This window comes from Physeter macrocephalus, unplaced genomic scaffold, assembly GCF_002837175.3.
Source record: "Physeter macrocephalus isolate SW-GA unplaced genomic scaffold, ASM283717v5 random_225, whole genome shotgun sequence".
Classification (NCBI taxonomy): Eukaryota; Metazoa; Chordata; class Mammalia; order Artiodactyla; family Physeteridae; genus Physeter; species Physeter macrocephalus.
The window spans coordinates 38,888-58,615 of record NW_021145511.1 but is presented as its reverse complement, the minus strand read 5'-3'; the positions used below and the strand labels follow the sequence as shown (position 1 = coordinate 58,615).

Sequence of the window (19,728 nt, the reverse complement as noted above, 5' to 3'; positions counted from 1 at the left end):
TGTGGCCGCCACGGCTGCCCCTCCTTTCTGGGCTCTCCGCAGCGTGGACAGGTCCGGTTCTGGAGCTCTGATTGGTCGATGCCAGACGAAGACCCGTCTCTGAAGGGGCCCCAGTGGCTCAGAGGCCGGGAGGCACAGCCTGTCACTGAACGAGGGTGAGGGGGCGGAACAATAGTGTGTGAGAGCGCCGATTGGGTGTTAGGAGGAGCCTTAGAGTCTTTGAGAATTCCCATTGGTCTGAGGATTCCTGCGTCGGCCATGTGGGTCGGAAGTGGCTGGGAAGGGAATGGGGGTGTTGAATTTGGATTTTGGAGGGGTCACTGGTGGACGGTCAGTTTGGGGCGCCGAGGGCGGAGATGGGGGTCCAAGAGGGCTGAGAGTGGGGATCCGGGGAAGCTCAGATGGGAGTCCGAGGAAGCTAAGAGTGTGGGGTTCTAGAAGACAGAGTCGGGGGAACCGAGGGGTTCAGGGAGGGAAGGTGTAAGAGGGGTCAGGCTCAGGGTCAAAGGTCCAAGGGTGCTGCAGGGGAGGGGCGCTCAGGAACAGAAGTCTGAGGGGAGTCTAGAGTGGGGAGGATACAAGGAGACTGAAAATGGATGTGTCTGAGGAAGCTTAGATTGGGGGCACAAGCGTGCTCAGAATGGAGCGTCTGAAAAGGCTTGAGGCGTGAGGAGGGTCTATGAGGCCCTCGAATATTGTTAGAGAGCCCGGCTCAGGATTGCAGGTCTGAAGGTTTTAGGATGAGGTCTCAAATCAAGGTGTTTAGAGGGGGTCTGGGGTGCAGCCCTGGGGGATATGTGTGGAGCTCTTAAGAAAAGCTCCCAGTGGAGTCTGAGGTTGTTCTCTGTAGAGGCTTGAGAGGGCAAACGTGTAGTTTGATGGGTATTTGGTGGATGGAGTTTGGGGGGAGTACTGTGGGTGCTCATTGTGTCTGGGCAGGGAGCCTAGGGGTGCATTGTGTGGCTTTTGAGATGCTGAGGACATCTAGGTTTTAGAAACCAAGTGAGTTTCACTAGAGGGCTGAGGTGAGGCCCTGGCCCATGATAAGAGCAGAAAGCTGGATCACAGTCTGAGGGTGGGAGGCTTGGTGACTTCAGCATGTTCTCCCCTCCCCACAGGAATGACCGGGTACACGGACTTGATGTCAATGGAGGATCAGGACGCCAGGGTTCCAGCTCTGGAACCATTCAGGGTGGAGCAGGTTGTCAGGACTCGGGGTGCAGAGGGTGAAGGTGGGAACTAGAGGGCGGGAGATAGAGTGGGGATAGGCAGGCTGACTCCTGGGTTTGTGGGCTGGGACTGCCCCCTCCCTCTCAATTCATCCTTACCCTCAGGGTCTAGCCCTACCCTCACCCCCACCTCCCCATCCCCCAAATAGCCATTGGTCCCTCGACTTAATGCCCTGGCCTGTTGGGGACATCCTGAGCTACGCTCCAGAGGAGGGGCTGCTCATGGATGGTAGCACCCCTGTGTGGGTCCAAAGGTCACACCTTCGGGGGAATCTCTCTATCCTAGGCACCACCTGTAATCTACTATGTCCCTGACTTCATCTCCAAGGAAGAGGAGGAGTATCTGCTTCGACAGGTGACCTGTTTTTCCCCTCTTCCCGGAACCCTCTTCAACCCCCAGTTCTTGTGGGAGAGCCCGAAAGGTCACAGTGAAGATCCTGGCAGGAGGGAGAGTGCCACCCGGCACCCATCCCTCACCACCTTCCCTATTCCTTTCTCAGCACCTGCTGGGGCCTGTCAGAAAGGGCTTTTCCCAGGAAGCTTAGGGGAAACCAAACTGATTATTATTATTTTTTTTTTGGCCGCGCCACGCGGGGCTTGTGGGATCTCATTCCCCTAGGGATTGAACCTGGGCCATGGCAATGAAAGCGCCGAATCCTAATCACTAGACCACCAGGGAACTCCCCAAACTGATTCTTAGAAAGGTGGTGGTTATTATGGAGTTCAGACTCCCTGTGCTAAGACAGCCCTATCCGGCTACCTTAGAGAGAAGGAGCTTATAACATAGGCTGAGATAGCCCAGTTCACTCCCTTGAGATTTGGGGAATGAAGAATTTACAGTGTTCAGATTTCTGTGCTGAGATAACCCAGGCCTCAGAATGTTAAAACGCTTCCCTGTGCTGACAGCTCAGCATAGACCCAGAGTCTTGGGAACAAGGTTACCAAGCACAGAGCACCTGTGTTAGATAGCCCAGTCTGTACTCTATTCTTAAGGTCTGGGGAAAGGAGAATTTTACAAAGCTCAGAGTCTGTGCACTGGGATAGCCCTTTGCAGCCCCAGAGGCTTGGTTATAGAGCACAGATCTTCCCTGTGCTATCCCAACTAGTCCTGTCTAGTTTGAGCCCCAGGAATGAGTTAGCTCCAAAACTCAGACTCTCATACTGAGACAGCCGCTTCCAGCCCCATAACAATGAAGGAAATAAGGAGATTTCTTAGACTTCTTTGAGATAACCCTTTTTAGACCCTTGGGGTCTTGGCAGTGGAGAATTTTCAACATACTCTCTTGGCTATACCGAATAGCCCAGTTTAGCACGTTTTCTCCCCCAGGCAAGAGGAACAAGGAGGTTCCAGGACTCAGACTGTGCTGAGATAGCCCAGGAATCAGGAAATTAGAGTGCAGACTGTTTGCTCGGCTGAAAGAGCCCAACCCAGCCCAGAGCTCTGAGTAGATTCAGACCCTGATTGTGTAGCCCTGGTTCCCTCCCTCAATCCCTAGACACAGAGGGGCTTTGAGGCCAGCGGCCTCCACAGGGGGAAAGGGCAAAGAACAAAATCCTGGGAACACTGTCTCAGAGAATGATCCCACAGACACTGAGATGACCCATTTCCACCCTAGGCGAAAACCCCTATGTTGCCCTGGGTGGGAGAATCAGAGAGGGTGGTCCTGGAAAAGGACTGACCCCCTTCCCACCTCCCAGGTCTTCAATGCCCCAAAACCAAAGTGGACCCAGCTCTCCGGGAGGAAGTTACAGAACTGGGGTAAGTGTCTCCGGCTGTGGGCATGGGTGATTTAGGGCTGGGGACTGGGGTAGGCAGCTCAGGTTGGATAGTCTCAGGACATTGAGGCGTCAGGGTGCCGGGGGGGGAGGTCCTTGAGGGTTCAAGGGGTCCCAAGGGCCAGGAGGATTCTGAGGGGTCAGTGGAGGTCCTGAGGACTTAGGGATTTCCTGATGAGTTGGAAGGTATCTCTAGGGGTTTAGAGAAGTCAGGAAACCTTTGAAGGGTGGAGTGGTGATCTCCAAAGAGTTAGGGGTCCCCGAGGAGGTCAGAGTGCTACCAACCACTGGGATATCCCTAATGGGGGCTCTACATGCCAGAGCTCCTTGGTTGGGTGCCCTCAGCACCCCATTTCCCTCCCCCAGGTGGGCTCCCCCATCCCCGGGGGATGGTTCCTGAGCGGCTGCCACCGTGGCTTCAGCGTTATGTGGACAAAGTGTCTGACCTCAGCCTTTTTGGGGGTCTCCCAGCCAACCATGTCCTTGTGAACCAGTATCTGCCTGGGGAGGGCATCATGGTAACCACACTCTCACCCCGACCCCCAGACCTCGGATCCACCATGGGGCAGGGCATCATGTCGACCCACATCCACTCTCATTAAGCAGCCACATACCCCAACCAAACACTCACCTCCCTGTCCCCAGCTGGGGAGCCCCGCTTTCACCTGAGGGTGGGGGTTGTGGACTCCTGCCCTGTCCAGCCCTGGTACCCACTCCCCAGCCCCACGAGGATGGGCCACTGTACTACCCGACCGTCAGCACCATCAGCTTGGGCTCCCACACCATGCTGGACCTCTACGAGCCTCGGCAGCCAGAGGATGATGACCCTACGGAGCAGGTGGGCCCTGAGACTTTGCCCCAGCCGCTTGTGGGCACTCTGACACCCCATATCCTCTAAGAGGCCCCAATCCCACCTGCCTGTGGGGTACCCCTGATACCCTTCCAGACATCTTCCTCTGTCCCCTCATGGAGGGCACCCACATCCGCCCAGATGCCCAACCCATCTGCCTGCAGGGTGCCCTAGAAATCACGATATCCACGGATACCCCAGTACCCCCATCTGCTGAGTGAATATCCTGACATCCTACAGATCCCCTGGCTCCACACATTCAGAGAGCTCCAATACCGCATGCAGGGCTCCCCAGTTCTCCAACAGACACTGATATCCTCAGATAGCCCAACACCAGCCACTCAGGGTCTCTGACATCCTCCCAGACAACCTGACTTTCAGTGGCCACTGCACAGGCACCCCAACACAGACTTTCTACCTCCCACTCCAATAATGTGATTTGTCATGTAGGACACCCCCAGATTCTCCTTGGCACCTCAACACATGACTCGCTGCTCAAGGGCCCCCAGATATCCTGCCTCCCCTCTGTGTTGCTCACGACAGCAGCTTCCCTGACCTCTTTCTTTGATGTATGTCTGACACCCCAGTGTACACAGAAACTCCCCTGGACACCCTGACACCAGCTGCTCCTTACGGCTGCCCTTTTTAATCCTACATGCTCCTGGATGCACTGACACCCCCTCCCACTCTGCTGGTGTCCTCAAAACATCCTGATATCCGCACATCCTCCCAGACCACACCTGCTCATCTCTTCCTCCCTTCCTGGCTTCAGCCAAGTCCTCAGCCCAGTTCCACTCAGTTTCCTGGGACCACTGATCCCTCGGTCCCGGCCCCAGCCCCTTGCAGAGCCCAGCTGCAGTTCCCTTAGGCCCTGAGACACCCCCATCTGCAGCCTAGTCCCTGCCGAGGGACTGCTGACACCCCAACACCACCCCGTCTCCACTTCCCTGCAAGCCTGGCCCTGGCACCCGCGGGATTTTCACTCCAAAGCCTCGACCCCTAGAAGCACACTTGCCCCTCAGCCTTTGCCCCTGGGACTCGCTGACCCTCGCCCCCTGAACCCCCAAACCCGCTGACCTCTCGCCTACCCCACTCCTAACTTCTGGGGACCCGCTAACCTTCAACCCGCCCCGCAGCCCCGGCCCCCGCCCCGGCCTGCCACCTCTCTGTTGCTTGAACCGCGCAGCCTGCTGGTGCTCCGTGGCACCGCCTACACGCGCCTCCTCCACGGCATCGCTGCCGCCAGCGTAGATGCGCTCGACGCCGCCTCCCTGCCGCGCAACGCAGCCGCCTGCCCCTCGGCGCGGGCTGGAGCCCACCTGGTCCGCGGCACTCGCGTCTCGCTGACCATCCGCCGCGTACCCCGCGTGCTGCGCGCTGGCCTCCTGCTCAGCAAGTGACGCCAGGACCCAGGACCCGCTCGGATGCCCGAGCTCTCGCCTGCTCTGGACTGCTGGCGCCCAGTGGGCAGAGGCGGTTCCCCCCGGGTTATTTTCCCAGTACCTGTGAGGGAACCACAGGAAAAGGCCCCATTCCAAATAAACCACCAACAAAACAATCTTACTCTGGTTTTGGACATTTGGGGGTGGGGGGGGCCAGATGTTTGGGTTCCTGAGGGGCGCTGCGTCCGGGACCTTAGATGGACGGTGTGGGCTCCCGAGGTCAGATGTTCGGGTCACAGAGTGGAGAAGAATCCAGGGCTCCTGAGGGGCAGGGTTATATCTGGAAACCCCTTAGGTGGGTGGGGTGAGCTTGGGAGGTTCAGCTACTGGTCTGCTAGGGAGGAAGGAGTTAAGTGGTGCTACTATCACCTGAGCAGGGCATCAAATTACCTGGGTCCAGGTTCCTCCTGGAAAGAGGTGGAGCTGAGCCTGCCCCTGGGCTTCTGGCTGCCTCAGGCCTGGGTGAGTCCTACTGAGGAAGTCTGGGAGGACAGGAAAAGGGCTCCTACTGGGGATCCTTACTGACTCTCTGTCCTCAGGCTCCCCACTATGGCCCTGCCCCCACACCTGGGCCCTACACCCCCCTCAGAGCCCTTCAGCCACCCGCCTGGAGCCCCTAGGGAACTGAACGCATCTGGATGCACCATCTGCTCTGCCTCTGAAGAGGAGAGAATCAGGTACGGGCTGGGGCTTTTGAAACTGTGGTCCCAAAAGGGTGGGGGCAGTAGCAGGGGCCTTTTGAGGGTAGGAGGTATTGTAGCTAAGATCTCCTGGGGACATGAGAGAGGTAAATGGGGACAGGGGTAGGGTAGGGTGGATAATGGGCACCTAGGCTCACCCAGGGGCCTGTCAATGCCCCCCCTCCCCAACCCAGGTCAGAACAGGCCCAGAAGCTGGGGCAGGACTCCTTGGACCCTCCCGAGCCCTTCCAGGGTGGGCCGAGGGGCACTGAGCCTGCTGCTGGCCTCCCCAGATTACCAACGCCCCCTTCTCATGAGGACTCGGCTGGGGCCAAACACCGTGAGGTGAGCTGAGGTGAACTAGGCCCCTGTGCCAGCCCCTACCTCCTGTCTGTCTCCCAGGATCTGGCTTCTACACCGGGGATGAGGTGATGATTCTGGAAAAGTGTTGGGCATCTGTGTGGGGAGGGATGCTCTAGACAATGATTCTTTAACTATCACTATTCAGTATTTTACCAACTGAGAGATAATTCTTTTATCCTTGGCCCTGGTGTAGCCCCATTCCTTGTGGGGCTATCCAGCTCCATCACCCTCCCTCTCCAGATCCCCAGGCCCTATATGTACAAGTTTCTGGGAGCCTTGAAAACCTGGAGAATTTGAACTAGAGGTTCTCAGGCCTGGCTCCACTGGGAAGTTTCTCTAGGTGGGAGCAACCCTGGTGCAGACCCAGAGATGGACTCTGCTACAGAGAAGCATCCAGAAGGCAGGAGCCTGCGTGCAATGGGTGCGGGCCAGGTCTTGGTTGGCTCACTGGCTCTGACTCAGCCCCCTGTGTTCCCCAGCACCCCGTCTCTGGCCGGGAAGTACTGGAGGCTGAGCAGGACAGCCTGCATCTTTGCCTTTTGGGGCTGGGCCTCCGGCTGCAGGACCTGGAGCAAGGCCTGGGGCCCTGGGCATCAGCCCAGAGCAGGATGGTCCAGCTGCAGGTGGGTAGTGGGAAGCCAAGATGGGAGGGCGGGCAGGGCCTCAGGAGTGGGTGCCAGCTCCCCCGGGTGGGAAATGGTTTTATTCCATGTTCCAGGTGTCTGGACGGCAGCGGGGGTGGGGATAGTGACTACAGGTCTCAGGTCTCTGGTGCCCCTGCTGTGTGTGTATGGAGGCGGGGGGTGGGGATGGGCTGGTGTGGTGTCGGTGATGTCCAACCGTGTGTACCCAGGCCCTACAGGCAGACCTGCGTGGGGCAGCTGAGCGTTTAGATGCACTGCTGGTGTTCGGTGAGGGGCTGGCACAGCGGAGCGAGCCTCAGGCCCGGGCATCCCTGGAGCAGGTCCTGAGGGCCTTCAGAGCCCACCGAGACAGCATCTTCCGGCAGCTGTGGCGGCTGCAGGCCCAGCTGGTCAGCTACAGCCTGGTATGGCCAACCCTGGAGGTCCCTGGCGCAGGCGCCGATCCCAACCCTCATGACCTCTGTCCTCTGACCAGGTGTTTGAGGAGGCCAGCACACTGGAGCAGGACTTGGAGGTCGAGGGGGACTCAGACGGGCCAGGACCTGGTGGGGTCTGGGGGCCCTGGGCACCCAGTAGCCTCCCCACTCCCGCAGAGTTGGAGTGGGACCCGGCGGGGGACGTTGGGGGCCTCGGGCCTTTGGGGCAAAGGACAGCCTGGACACCAGGGACTCCCTGTGAGCTGTGTGGCCGCAGGGGCCCCCAGGGCAGGGGACAAAGCCTTGAGGTGAGAGCAGGTGGGGTCACCTCCCCCCAGGCACCCAAGGGACCCTCTGTGTGTCTCCTAGCAGGGCCCTTTTTCCCTTTTGAGGAGGTCTTCATGGCTCTGTCTCTCCCGGTGTCTCTTTTGCTTTTGGTGTCTCAGTGGTCTCCTCCCTCTCCCCCTCTGCCTCTCTTGGCCTCCAGGTGTCTCTGTTGTACCTATATTTCCTCATTTCCTCTCACTCTCCCCCTCACTCACCCCACCGCAGCCACACTAGCCTCCTGGCGCTTCAAATATTCCAAATACACTCCCATCTCAAAGCCCCCACAGGCACACCGAGCTCACCTCCTCACTTCATTCCATCCAGTCTCTCCTCAAATGTTACCTCTTCAGAGAGGCCTGCCCTGGCCTCCAAACATTATCACTCCTTATCCTCTTACTTTATTTCCAAACAGCATTTACCACGTCTTGACATTATACATTTATTAACTTATGGTCTCTCTCTCTCCTGCTAGAATATAAACTCAGTGGACGCCAGGACTTTGCCTGTTTCCATGCTCACAGTATCCCCAGCTCCTAGAACAGTACCTGGCATGTAACAGATGCTCATTAAATATTTGTTGAATGAATAAATAAATAATGTCTCTCTCTTCTCTTGGTTTCTTTGGCTCTGCCCCTCTCTTCATCTCTCCCTGAGATCTCTCTCTTCCCCCAGAATCTCATCTCTGTGACACTTCCCCCATCTTGGCCCTTCCCCAACTTTGTCTCTCTTTGTCACTGATTCTCCAAGGACCCCACTCCTCTCTCTCCCCACAGGACATGCTCATGTCAGGCCTCAGCCACCGGAAACACTTAACAGGTCATCGAAGACGGTCCCTGCTCCGGAAGTCTCAGGTGAGTTGGTCCTCAGCCAGGTGTATCACTCAGGAATGTTGATGGCAAGTGACAGCAACCCAACCCAAATTGAATTACACACAAGAAAGAGGATGCTATTTTCTTCATGTAACTGAAAAGTCCAGGTGGTGTTGAATTCAAGACCTCAAGTACTGTCAGGGCTCAGTCCCTCCCTGTCTTGGGCTCTACTTCTCCAAGGTGGATTCCTTCTCAGCAAAATGGCTGCCCCAGCAGCTACACACTCACTTCCCACTGGCTTACCCACCCCAGGAGGAGAGAGTGCCACTGACCTACAGCAGCCAAGTCCTCGGGCTGACTTCTGCTTCCCCAGCTTGGGTCATGGCCTACACCCTGAGCCAATCACAGTAGCCAAGCTGATGGAGGGCTCTGGTTGGCCAGATCTGCGTCACATGCCTAACCATGGAGGTGGAGTTTTGAGTTCAGGGAAGTAGGGAGGTATGACACCCTTCTCCCCAAATTGAACCACTGTTACCAGGAAAAGGGAGACTGTATGGAGGGCAGGCACTGACAGACATCCACTATACTTGGAGATATTCCAAGTCCATGTGGGGTCTTGGGGATGGAGGGGGTGCTAGGAAAGGAGGAGAAATAAGCCCAGCTCTGTAGGTCTGTGGTAGTAAGGTAAAGACCACATTAAATATCACTTCCACCCATTCTACTGCTGGCTGCTCTCTACCTTTAGGACAAGATGAGGCAAGCATCTCCCAATGTCCAGGATGTGATGCTGGAGGTAGACCCTGGGTGAGATGCCTGGGAGATGGGTCTGGGGGTGTGGTACTGCTGGCTGCTCTCTACCTTTAGGACAAGATGAGGCAAGCATCTCCCAATGTCCAGGATGTGATGCTGGAGGTAGACCCTGGGTGAGATGCCTGGGAGATGGGTGTGGGGGTAGGGCTCATGGTGGCAGCCCACCCATACATTGAACACTGCATTTCCCTTTGCAGAGCCCCCACTCCTGCATCCAGGAGGCCCCTGACCTTCCTCCTCCTCCTCCTTTTCCTTCTGCTGGTGGGTACCACATTGCTCCTGCCCATGTCAGGGGGCTCCTGCTGCTCTCCTGCCCGACTGGCCAGGACACCTTACCTGGTGCTCAGCTATGTCAATGGCCCTCCCCCAATCTGAGTACACAGTCCAGACATATGTAATAAATGGTCACTGTCAAAGGATGTGTCTTAGTCTGTTCGGGCTGCTGTAACAAAATAACATAGACTGGTGGCTTATAAACAATAGAAATTGATTTTTCACAGTTCTGGAGGTTGTAAAGTCCAAGATCAAGGTGCCTGTAGATTCAGTGTCTGATGAGGACCCACTTCCTGTTTCATAGACGGCTGTCTTCTCACTGTATCCGCACATAGAAGGGGCAGAGAATCCTCTGGGGTCTCTTTTATAAGGGCACTAATCCCTTTCATGAAGGCTCCATCCTCATGACCTAATCACCTCCCAAAGGCCTCACCTCCTAATACTATCACTTTGGGGGTTAGGATTTCAACATATGAATTTTGAGGGGACACAAACATTCAGTCTATAGCAGGATGTGTGGGGATATTGGGTGCTTGAGTACTAAGAATCTTGGGTATGGCCCTGGCACATCTGGACAGCCCCCTCCACAGATCCCTTTGCCTTGAGCACAGAACATGGAACTGAATCAGCCCATCTTGGGTTGGGTTCCCCCAGACCCTGAGACAAAGATTCAAGCACAGGTAGTTTTTTAGGGAGTTGATCCTAGGCAAATTAATAGGGGAATGGGAAGTGAGCCATGGAAAGGAGTTAATGAGCTGGTTGCTGCTCTGGGCACCTAGAGTGCCATCCCCCTAGGGACCTCTGGGAGACTGTGGGACACACTCAAAGTTGTTCCACCCAAGAGGTGAAGAAGTAGTGGCATATATGTACCAGCTCCTATCTCTCATTGGTTAAGAATTATTCCTGGAGATATTAACTCCCCAGCACTTCCAGCCTCTCCTGCCTGTAAAAGACCCTCAGGCAAAGAGGCACAGGTGCTTGCTAGAGGAGGGGTGCAGGTGTGCAGGAGGGGTGCAGGTGACGTTGGTGCTGGGTTGCCGACGGCACTTGCCATAGCCCCTGACCTGCATTCATCCACGTGCTCTGTTCAAACACTCCACGTGGTGGGCTCCCAGGCTGGCCATCACTGATGCAGGACTGTGAAAGCCCCCTTCTCCCAGGTCACCGTGCTGAATTGCCAGGCCTCAGTCCTGGAGTCCGGTCCCCAGCCCCAGGTGTCTAAGCTCATCCTCTCCCCAGAGCTTAAGGTATCAGGACAAGAGGTGGAGCAGAACCAGACTCAAGAACAGAGGCAGGGGCCCTGTGCTAGGCTCCTGGATGTGCATTTAAGACAGATTCCTTCTCCTTTAATTCTCACAACCACCCAATGATGTGGCCCCGCTTAACAGAATGGGAAACTGAGGCTCTAGACGGGAAGCCACCAGTCTGAGGCCACACAGGGAGCAAGTGACTGAAGCCAAATCCGCACTGATTTAAAAAGAAATGGGAATTTGTTTTCGTGGGTAACTGAAAAGTTCAGGACTGTAAGCACAGCTGGATCCAGAGGCTCAGTTCTTTCCTCTGTTTTGGCTTCACTCTTATGCAAGTGATCGCCAGAGTGCCCCTCAAAACCTCCAAGCCTACATCCCACCAATTTAGCAGCCAATAGGAGAGTTACTCTTCCCTTACAGTTCCAACCAAAGACCCAAAGCCAGTGTCACATACTTCACTGGGGGCTGCAGTCAGCCTTGACTGAACCATGTATACAGAAAACAGGGGGAGAAGTTGTTCTCCAAAAAAAATCAGGGAGCTGTTACCTGAAGGGGAAATGGACACTGAGGGAAGGGGGCAGGAAGCAGCAGATTCTGGGAGTGACTCCAAGTTTGGGGAGAAGTCAGGATGCAAACTTAGATCTTTTCTGTTTCAAATGCCAGGCCAGGTCCTGTCCTTGAGGAGGCATAGTGTTCCTGGGGTTACCAGCAAATGGGACAGGCAGAGTCTTGGCAATACTGACCCAACCGATTGGGTAATGGAGCAAATCCATGCCATTCATTCATTCATTCATTTAATATTGACTGAGTCTGCTATGAACCAGGTCCTGGTCCAAGAGCAGGGCTATGATCATGAACAAGTCAGGCTAAAATCCTGGTCCCTGTGGAGCTGACATTCTAGTGGGAGAAAGCAACAGTAAGTAAAAGAAACAGGTAAAATATGTAACAGGTCAGAGAGTGGTTAAGTGCTAAGGAGAAAACTAATGTGGGCAAAGGCAAAGGGGGAGAGGTACAATTAGGATGGTTGAAGAAAGAATCAGGGAGACAATTATATCATTATGCTATAATTAAGTCATTATACCAAATTGCAGTGAGAACACAAACCAGGGGGACTCCTAGAGGGGTGCTGTCCAACAGAAATATAATGTGAACCACAAATATAATTTTAAATTTCCTAGCTGTCACAGTAAAACTGTAGAAACAGGTGAAATTAATTTAAATTTAATTTATACTCTAACGCAACATATCCAAAATATTATCATTTCGATATGTAATCAATATAAAAATAATGAGGTATTTTACAATCCTTTTTTCTTACTAAGTCTTTGAAATCTGGTGTGTGTTTTATACTTTATAGCACATCTCAATTCAGATGCTTAATTTTCAATGCATAAAATGAAATGTAGTGCTACCGAAACAATACAGCTGTGTTTAATGACAAAATATTTTACACTGCTACAGTTTAAAATTTTAAGTTACTTAAAATTTATAAAATTAAAAAAATTCCCCAGTTGCACTAATCACATTTCAAATGCTCAAGTCACAGGTACTTCCCAGATACCATACTGGACAGTACAGGCCTGGAGGAAGAGCATTCTAGGTAGAGGCGACAGCAAGTGCAAAGGCCCTGAAGTAGAAGTGTGCCTGGCACGTGGGAAAGCCAGTGTGGTTGGAGTGGGAGAATGGAAAGAGGTAAGGTGAGAGAGGCAGTAGGGCCAGATCAGGTGAGGCCTTGTGGACCACAGTGAGGACTTCTAGTTTGAGTGAGATGGGCACTGGAGGGGCTTTTGTTGTTGTTGTTTTCAGCTTTCATTCTGATAATTTTTTTTTTTTTTTTTTTTTTTTTTTTGCGGTACGGCGGGCCTCTCACTGCTGTGGCCTCTCCCGTTGTGGAGCACAGGCTCTGGACGCGTCTTCCCGGACCGAGGCACGAACCCGTGTCCCCTGCATCGGCAGGCGGACTCTCAACCACTGCGCCACCAGGGAAGCCCCATTCTGATAATTTTTGAACTTGTACAAAAGGAGAAGGAACAGCATTACAAGTCCCTGTGAACTCATCACTGGCTCCAAATATTATCAACTTAGGGCCAATCCCGTTTAATGCTCCCAGGTGCTCACTCCCCTCTTCCTAGATTACTACTTTGAAGTCAATTCTAGACATCGTATCTTTCTATTCACCAGCAATTCATGGACCATCTCCAGAAGATCGATTCTGTTTTAAAATTTAATCACGAAATTCCCTGGCGGTCCAGTGGTTAAGACTCCACACTTTCATTGCCGAGCTCGCGGGTTCGATCCCTGGTCAGAGAACTTAAGATCCTGCAAGCTGTGCCGCGCGTGCACACACCACCCCCCTGCCCCCCCACCCCGGCAAAAAATCTAATCACAACACTTTTACTACTATAAAAAAAATTCTAGTCATTCCTCCCCATCATTTACACCTAGGATGTCACTATTTGAGGGAGGGAGCTGAGCAGGAGTGCTGGGAATTTGGGGGTGTGGCTGGCTCCTCATCCTCATCAGGTACTGTGAGTTTCCCAGAATTCCCCAAGGCGCCACTGGGACACCTCATGTACCTGGTCGCCCCTTTGGGACCACTGAGCTTGTGACCCAAGACAGGAACATATTCTAGTGACCCATCATTCCCAATAGGGTGGAGATCAGAATCTGTAAGGGAGAGCAGATGTTATTATTTCAAAGGTCAGAAATTTAAATTGATTGCTAAATCTGTGAAGAAGGTACGCATGAGAGATTTATAAAGTCTCAGAAGATACAGGCTTTACTCTTCTCAAATCTCTTGTAAAAATGTATCCTCTGTGTGAAGATCTCTGGTGCCCAAAGAGGAATGACCAGTGATATGACCATTGTCTTTTTTATAACTTTTTGTTTTGTTTCAAATTACTGAAAAGCTTTAAGACCAGTACAACAAACCCCCATATACCCTTTACCCACATTCACATAAAATGTTAACATTTTACCCCATGGGCGTCACCATTCACACTCTCATTAATATATATGTGCACATATTTTAGAACTATTTGAGAGTAAGTTGTAGACATGATACTCTTAATTCCTAAATACTTCAGTGTATAGTTCTTTTTTTTTTTTTTTTATAAATTTATTTATTTATTTTTGGCTGCGTTGGGTCTTCGCTGCTGCGTGTGGGCTTAGTTGCTCCGCGGCATGTGGGATCCTCCCGGACCAGGGATCGAACCCGTGTCCCCTGCATCGGCAGGCGGACTCCCAACCACTGCACCACCAGGGAAGCCCCAGTGTATAGTTCTTAAGATCAAGAGTACAGATCTTATACAACTAGAGTACAGTTATTGGAATCAGGAAATTTAAAAACTCAATTCAAGTCTATTATTAACCCCCAATCCATATTCCAAGTTATTCCAAGTCTCTTAAGTCCTTTATAGCAATTTTCTTAGATCAGGAGATTCTTTTAACAGACAGGTTGAGAAGCACTGACCCTGTGCCTTAGAAGAGTGAAAAACACAGCAGCAGACACAGAGATTACCAACAGGGGGGCTTTAACGTCAGCACATTCTGAGCCAAGGACTTCAGTAAGGTGGTTTATTTGGGATGTGATCCCAGGAGGCAGGAGTTAGGGAGTGGGGAGAGTGAGACAGGGCAGGGGAAAATCAAAAAACGCGCTCATGGAGTGATAGCCACTGTGAGCAACTGGGGCTCAGTCCCATCAGGGAACGTTATAGAACACATTTCATTTGTCCCACCAGACAACAGGCACTTATCCAGTGACTGCTGTCCCCCACAGGCTGTAGTTTGCTCCTAAGGGTATTAACCCACCCCCCATAATTCCCCGAAAGCCCTCAAGCAGAGGAGCAGAGATGCAGGGGCTCAGAGCAGGAAGCTGGCAGCCTTTTGGGAACCCTCCTCTGCAGCTACAAGTGGGGTTGGGACATCATCATCTGCTGCCACATGTATTTAATTCACTGTATCATTATAACAGCCACAGGAGGGAGGCACTATTAGTATGCCCATTTTGCAGATAAGGGTGTTGAGGCACAAAGAGGTTAAATCACTTGCCTCCGATCATGTAATCAGTAAGTGTTGAAATTGCGATTCAAACCTAGGCATTCCAGTTCCAGGGTCCATGCTCTTAATCACTGCTCACTCACCTACAACCTCCTCCCTCAAATCAGGCAATCCCCTCCCTCATCCTCTCTACCAGACAAACTCCATTCCTCTGTAATACCCGAGTGAATGTCTCCCTTCCTGACCAGGATACCCAGCCCCAGTGAGAACTCAATCATTGCCTGCAGCCCTGCCAGAAGCTCCCATCCTGGAGCTTATTAAGGCTCAAGATCTTGGAGCCAGGAGTGAGCAAGAGGAAGAGGAGGGAGATGCAAGTGGAGATGTAATGGGGGCTGGATGGGTAGGACTTAACCCCTTAAGCCACTTTCAAGACTTTGGCTTTTACTCCGAAATGGAGTCAGGCCAGGATTAACAGCATCACCCTGGCGAAAGAAACTGAGGCAGAGAGATGAACATGGCCGTGGAGGCCGAGTACCAACCAGAGACAAAGCTGAAGTAGAAGCCACTTGCGTGAACAGCACAGCCTGTGCTCTGGGGCACTCCAGGCCCCAGCATTTCTCCCCTCGCCCTCTCCAGGCCTTTACCCACACTGGTCCCCCTGCTTAGAAGCCTAACCCTACATTCTGGCAAACACTTTATAATTCTTTAAATTGCACCCCAACTTTATTACTATTTGGGTTCCTGCCTCCCCTACCGGGATTGGGGCAGAGACTGTGTTTCTCTTCTGTCCATACTACCTTTGATCTGAGGTCTGGGCTCCTTTCCTGAGGTCGTCCTCCTCCTCCTCTCAACTGCATTCAAGTGCTTTCCACTTATTTAACCGACATCAGTGCAAATACAGCTGAGGGCTGCAAAATGCAGTACCCCAGAGAATATCTAGGGCAGGTCCATGGGGGGAGGTACGCCTGTGGCCTTTGGGTCCACCTCTCCTCCCCAACCCCTCGGCCTTGCTAACAAAAATCCCAGCTTGTAGCTGAGGCTGGACTCCTCAGCCAGGTTTGAGGGCCCCACTACTACCTCAGGGGTTACCAGCCAGGTCTCCTCAGCTCCACTGTTCCTCTCCTGCCTCACTACCCTCCATTAAGGAGTCTACTGGGGCTTCTTTGGGGTCAAGCCAGGCTGGGTCCCCTCCATCGATCTGCCCAGGAGAGAGAACTATGCTGCTCCAACCAATCTGCCATTCTAGAGGGCTCCAGAGGGGAAGAGACAGGTCCCCACACCCATCCCTTGCCAGAGGGTCACTTGTTGGGGTGTGTGTGTGTGCGTGCCTCTTCAAAAATCCCCCCAAACATTAAATCTTTAAGACCACCAACAGGGAAGTAAGCACATCCCCAATTTTATTGCCTTTTTGTCCAACAGTCCTGAGCAGGGAAAGGGGCAGGAATCGGGAGTCCCCCTCAGAAGTATCACGTAGAGGTCTTGAGGGGGTCTTTAACTGATTAGCTGGGGTGAGAGACTCCCTACCCGCTTCCTCACTGATCCTAGTTTGTCACAATGGGTGAAAGATTTTTCTAAGGGGATTTCAGGCTTCTCACCTGCCATCAGGGCATCTTCCCAAACTCCTCAGCAAAAAAGTCTGCTCTTCTCATAGTTACACACAAAGAAGGGAGTCTCCTTGAGGAGCCAGTAGTGGTATGTTCTCCGGGGTCTAGAGAAGGGCGTGTCAGTCTCTTTCTGTCCAACAGCGCGGGGCGTCCTGGCTCCCCAAGGCCTTCGGGTAAGTAGCTATCAGCTTGACAGTCCAGCCAGCCGGCGACCCAGGCTCTGGGTAAGTTACCCAAGCCCTCATGGGTAAGTTTGACCCGTTACCATACATCGGGCAAAGTCGGGCATCTCTCGCCATCGCACCCTACACGTCGCCAGGAGGGCTCTTCAATTCCCCCAATCTGTCGATCTGGTCTCTCAAGATCTCTCACCTCTCACCTTCCATCAGGCCGGTTCCCCGGTCCCCCCACGCAGTCAGGCGGGCCCCCGGTTCCCCTGAGCCACCGGGTGACGGTCACCGTCCATCCGGCGCGGTCTTCGGTACCCCCATGCTGTCCAGCGGTCTCCTTGTGCCGTCACCTTCGTCAGGTGGGATCCCTGGGGCCCCTGCGCCGGGGGACTCCTCAGTCGGGCCCCGCGTACTCACAAAGGCACCCATGGCCGTGGCGTGACCCGAGCGTAGCAGCTGAAGCTGGCGCCGTCCGCGGCGGTACAGGTACTCGATGCGCAGTACATCGGAGCGTGGCAGGCGGGCGTGCTGCCGAAACTCGGCCCGCACCCGCGACTCGGCGCCCGGCTTTCCGCGCCCGGCGCGCAGCAACTCGCGGTACAGACTCAGAACTTGTCTCTGAAGCCGGCTGTGCCGGCTCATGGTAGCAGCTGGGCCGCGGGCTCACACAGCGAACGCCCCACCGAGTGGCGCGGCAGCACAGTTGGGAGAAGCGGTGAAACGCGACAATTGACGCTTCCCAGCTTTGCGGCGCCGTCGCGTCCCATAGGTTGTCGCTGCTTATACGTCACAATGTTGTGAGTGAGGGGCGGAGCTGCTGGTTCACTGGCCCTCCCCACAGGAAATCAGTGTCCTTTAGAGGACGGTACTTCTGAGTGCCTGGAGGAGGAGGGCGCTAGGCGCTGAGACTCTTAGGTTTGGGGTCGGAAGGGACCAGGGGATCCTGACCTGACTCTTGGGTTCTGCGAGTGGAGAGAGCTAGAGGTTGGAGTCCTTGTGTGCCTCAGGGCGCTGGGGGCACTGGGAGAGAGAAGACAGGCACAGGCATGCTTTTGTCCTCAGTTATTTATTAAAGCAATCTCGGGAAGCTCCGTGCGTTCCCACCCGCAGAGCAGGTGTGCGTCGAGGGTCCCAACCCTGGGGACGGGCAGCGGCACGGGGTCACGCAGTGAAGTATTGGGTCACAGCTGGCAGGACAAGCTTCTCGGTGCTGAGAAGATGGCGTGAGAGATGGTGTGGGCTGTAAGCCCCCAGACGCAGCCTGTAGCGCAGGGAGTTGGGCTGGTAGCGCCCTCTACCGACATGAGTCGGGTCGAGGGTAGGAGAGGGAGCGGCCTCCCCAGCTGTTGAAGCCCAGAGTCCAGCCCACATGGAACACTTCGACTAGGCTGGCACCCCGATGTCCAGGGAGTATCAGGTCAGCCTCAATTACGTTAGAGTCCCCGCAGGCTACGCGGAGGCGTACTCGTAGCGCTGGGAGGCCCGCAATGCCACGACCCCCTCGGACCCTACCAGCACCCGGAGCGTGGGGGACCGCTGGACAATAACCCGGGAACCCTCCGCCCAGTGTGCGACCACGACCCGGCACACCTGGGCGGCGAGCTGCGCTGGGCGTGGGTTCTTCTGCTAGAGGGGAGGCGGGTCAGGGATGGGTGAGAGGGTCGGAGTTTGGGAGTCAAACGGGAGATCTGAAACCGCTATGAATCCCCTCGGTGTCTCTATCAGAAATACATACCCAGGTCTTTGCTAGAGGAATAAGGTCTGGGATTTGCTTTAAAATCCTCCAGCACAAACAAAACAAAAAGTGTGAGAGGAAAAGAAAGCAAGAATGGCAAAATATTTGTAACTGTAATGGGGTTTCATAACACTATTCTCTCTTCTTTTGTGACGCTTGAAATTTTCCGTAATAAAACACTTTCTTAAAAGGGAGATTTAGAGAGAGAGAGAGAGAAAAAAAAAGCCTTTGGATCCTGTCACATCTCTCTCACCTGTGTCTTCATAATCTAGTAACTTTACTGAGCACTACTCTGTGCCAGGCACTCTTTCAAGTGCTTTAATATTTTATTTATAAGATAATGTATGACACAGTATATTAATAAAATATGCAATATAATATGATGCTATTGATATTTTAATATATTGCCACCTAATTTATATTATTTTATGTAATACATTTATTTGAAAATAGTGAATATTTAAAACAGTTTATTTTTAAAATAGTGAATATTTAAAACATTTAATTTTTTTTTTTTTTTTTTAATTTAAGTTTTGGCTGTGCCCGACCAGGGATCAGACCTGCGCTCACGGGCTTCCCTGGTGGCGCAGTGGTTGAGAGTCTGCCTGCCAATTCAGGGGACACGGGTTCAAGCCCTGGTCTGGGAAGGTCCCACATGCCGCGGAGCAACTAAGCCCGTGCGCCACAACTACTGATCCTGTGCTCTAGAGCCACAACTACTGAGCCCGCGTGCCACAACTACTGAGCCTGTGCATCTGGAGCCTGTGCTCCTCAACAAGAGAGGCCGCGACAGTGAGAGGCCCGCGCACCACGATGAAGAGTGGCCCCCGCTCGCTCCAACTAGAGAAAGCCCTCGCACAGAAATGAAGACACAACACAGCCAAAAATAAATAAATAAATAAATAAAATTTTAAAATAAATAAAAAAATAAACGTGTAAAAAAACAAACAAACCAACCAACCTGCGCTCACTGCATTGGGAGGCAGAGTCTTAACCACTGGACCGCCAGGGAAGTCCCTAAACACTTGATATTTTAAGTGACATTAAATCCTCACCAACACTCTGAGAAGGTAGATCTGCAGCACCATATGCCTCTTGCCTCTTAGGAAACCAAGGCCAGAGAAGTAACATAGCCTGCCCAGGTTCACATAGCTGGTAAGTGGCAGAGCCAGGTTTCAAACCCCAGGGATCTGATTTCATGACCTGTGTTTTTAACCACTCTGCTATACATACTGCCTCTCCAAAGATAATATAAAAATGGCTGCAAGAGCAATCACAGCTTATAATTACTGAGCACTTACTTATACCGAGCACTTACTTATACCAAGCACTCTTTTTTTTTTTTTTTTTT

General features: G+C 53.1%; 3 protein-coding genes across 15 annotated transcripts; 2 read left to right on the top strand and 1 right to left on the bottom strand.

Moving 5' to 3' along the window:
• The first annotated feature begins 253 nt into the window (after window positions 1–253).
• Window positions 254–5,550, top strand: ALKBH6 (alkB homolog 6). 6 transcript variants are annotated; one of them, XM_007101084.4, is made up of 7 exons: window positions 254–330; window positions 1,119–1,201; window positions 1,516–1,584; window positions 2,928–2,988; window positions 3,372–3,523; window positions 3,727–3,843; window positions 5,042–5,550. In XM_007101084.4, exons 2-7 carry the CDS (start codon window positions 1,121–1,123, stop codon window positions 5,468–5,470), a joined length of 909 nt encoding a protein of 302 aa, XP_007101146.2. In that variant the 5' UTR covers window positions 254–330; window positions 1,119–1,120; the 3' UTR covers window positions 5,471–5,550. The 6 variants fall into 6 exon arrangements, with proteins under 6 accessions (XP_007101146.2, XP_007101147.2, XP_007101149.1 ...); XM_007101085.4 differs by lacking the exon at window positions 254–330 and adding an exon at window positions 615–724; XM_007101087.3 differs by lacking the exon at window positions 254–330 and having other exon boundaries at window positions 4,992–5,418.
• Window positions 5,551–5,682: 132 nt separating this feature from the next.
• On the top strand, window positions 5,683–9,751 carry SYNE4 (spectrin repeat containing nuclear envelope family member 4). Of its 8 annotated transcripts, none has more exons than XM_055082699.1 (8): window positions 5,831–5,974; window positions 6,172–6,322; window positions 6,820–6,963; window positions 7,194–7,388; window positions 7,460–7,708; window positions 8,501–8,578; window positions 9,401–9,448; window positions 9,544–9,751. In XM_055082699.1, the coding sequence occupies exons 1-8, from the start codon at window positions 5,847–5,849 to the stop codon at window positions 9,742–9,744; spliced, it is 1,194 nt and encodes a 397-aa protein (XP_054938674.1). In that variant the 5' UTR covers window positions 5,831–5,846; the 3' UTR covers window positions 9,745–9,751. The 8 variants fall into 8 exon arrangements, with proteins under 8 accessions (XP_028340552.1, XP_054938674.1, XP_023988316.1 ...); XM_024132548.3 differs by lacking the exon at window positions 9,401–9,448 and adding an exon at window positions 9,282–9,340 and having other exon boundaries at window positions 9,544–9,721; XM_024132547.3 differs by lacking the exon at window positions 9,401–9,448 and adding an exon at window positions 9,282–9,340 and having other exon boundaries at window positions 7,460–7,718; window positions 8,475–8,578; window positions 9,544–9,721.
• Window positions 9,752–16,166: 6,415 nt separating this feature from the next.
• Window positions 16,167–17,370, bottom strand: SDHAF1 (succinate dehydrogenase complex assembly factor 1). The gene has a single exon (XM_007101083.4). It carries the CDS (start codon window positions 17,282–17,284, stop codon window positions 16,928–16,930), a length of 357 nt encoding a protein of 118 aa, XP_007101145.1. The 5' UTR covers window positions 17,285–17,370; the 3' UTR covers window positions 16,167–16,927.
• Window positions 17,371–19,728: the final 2,358 nt, after the last annotated feature.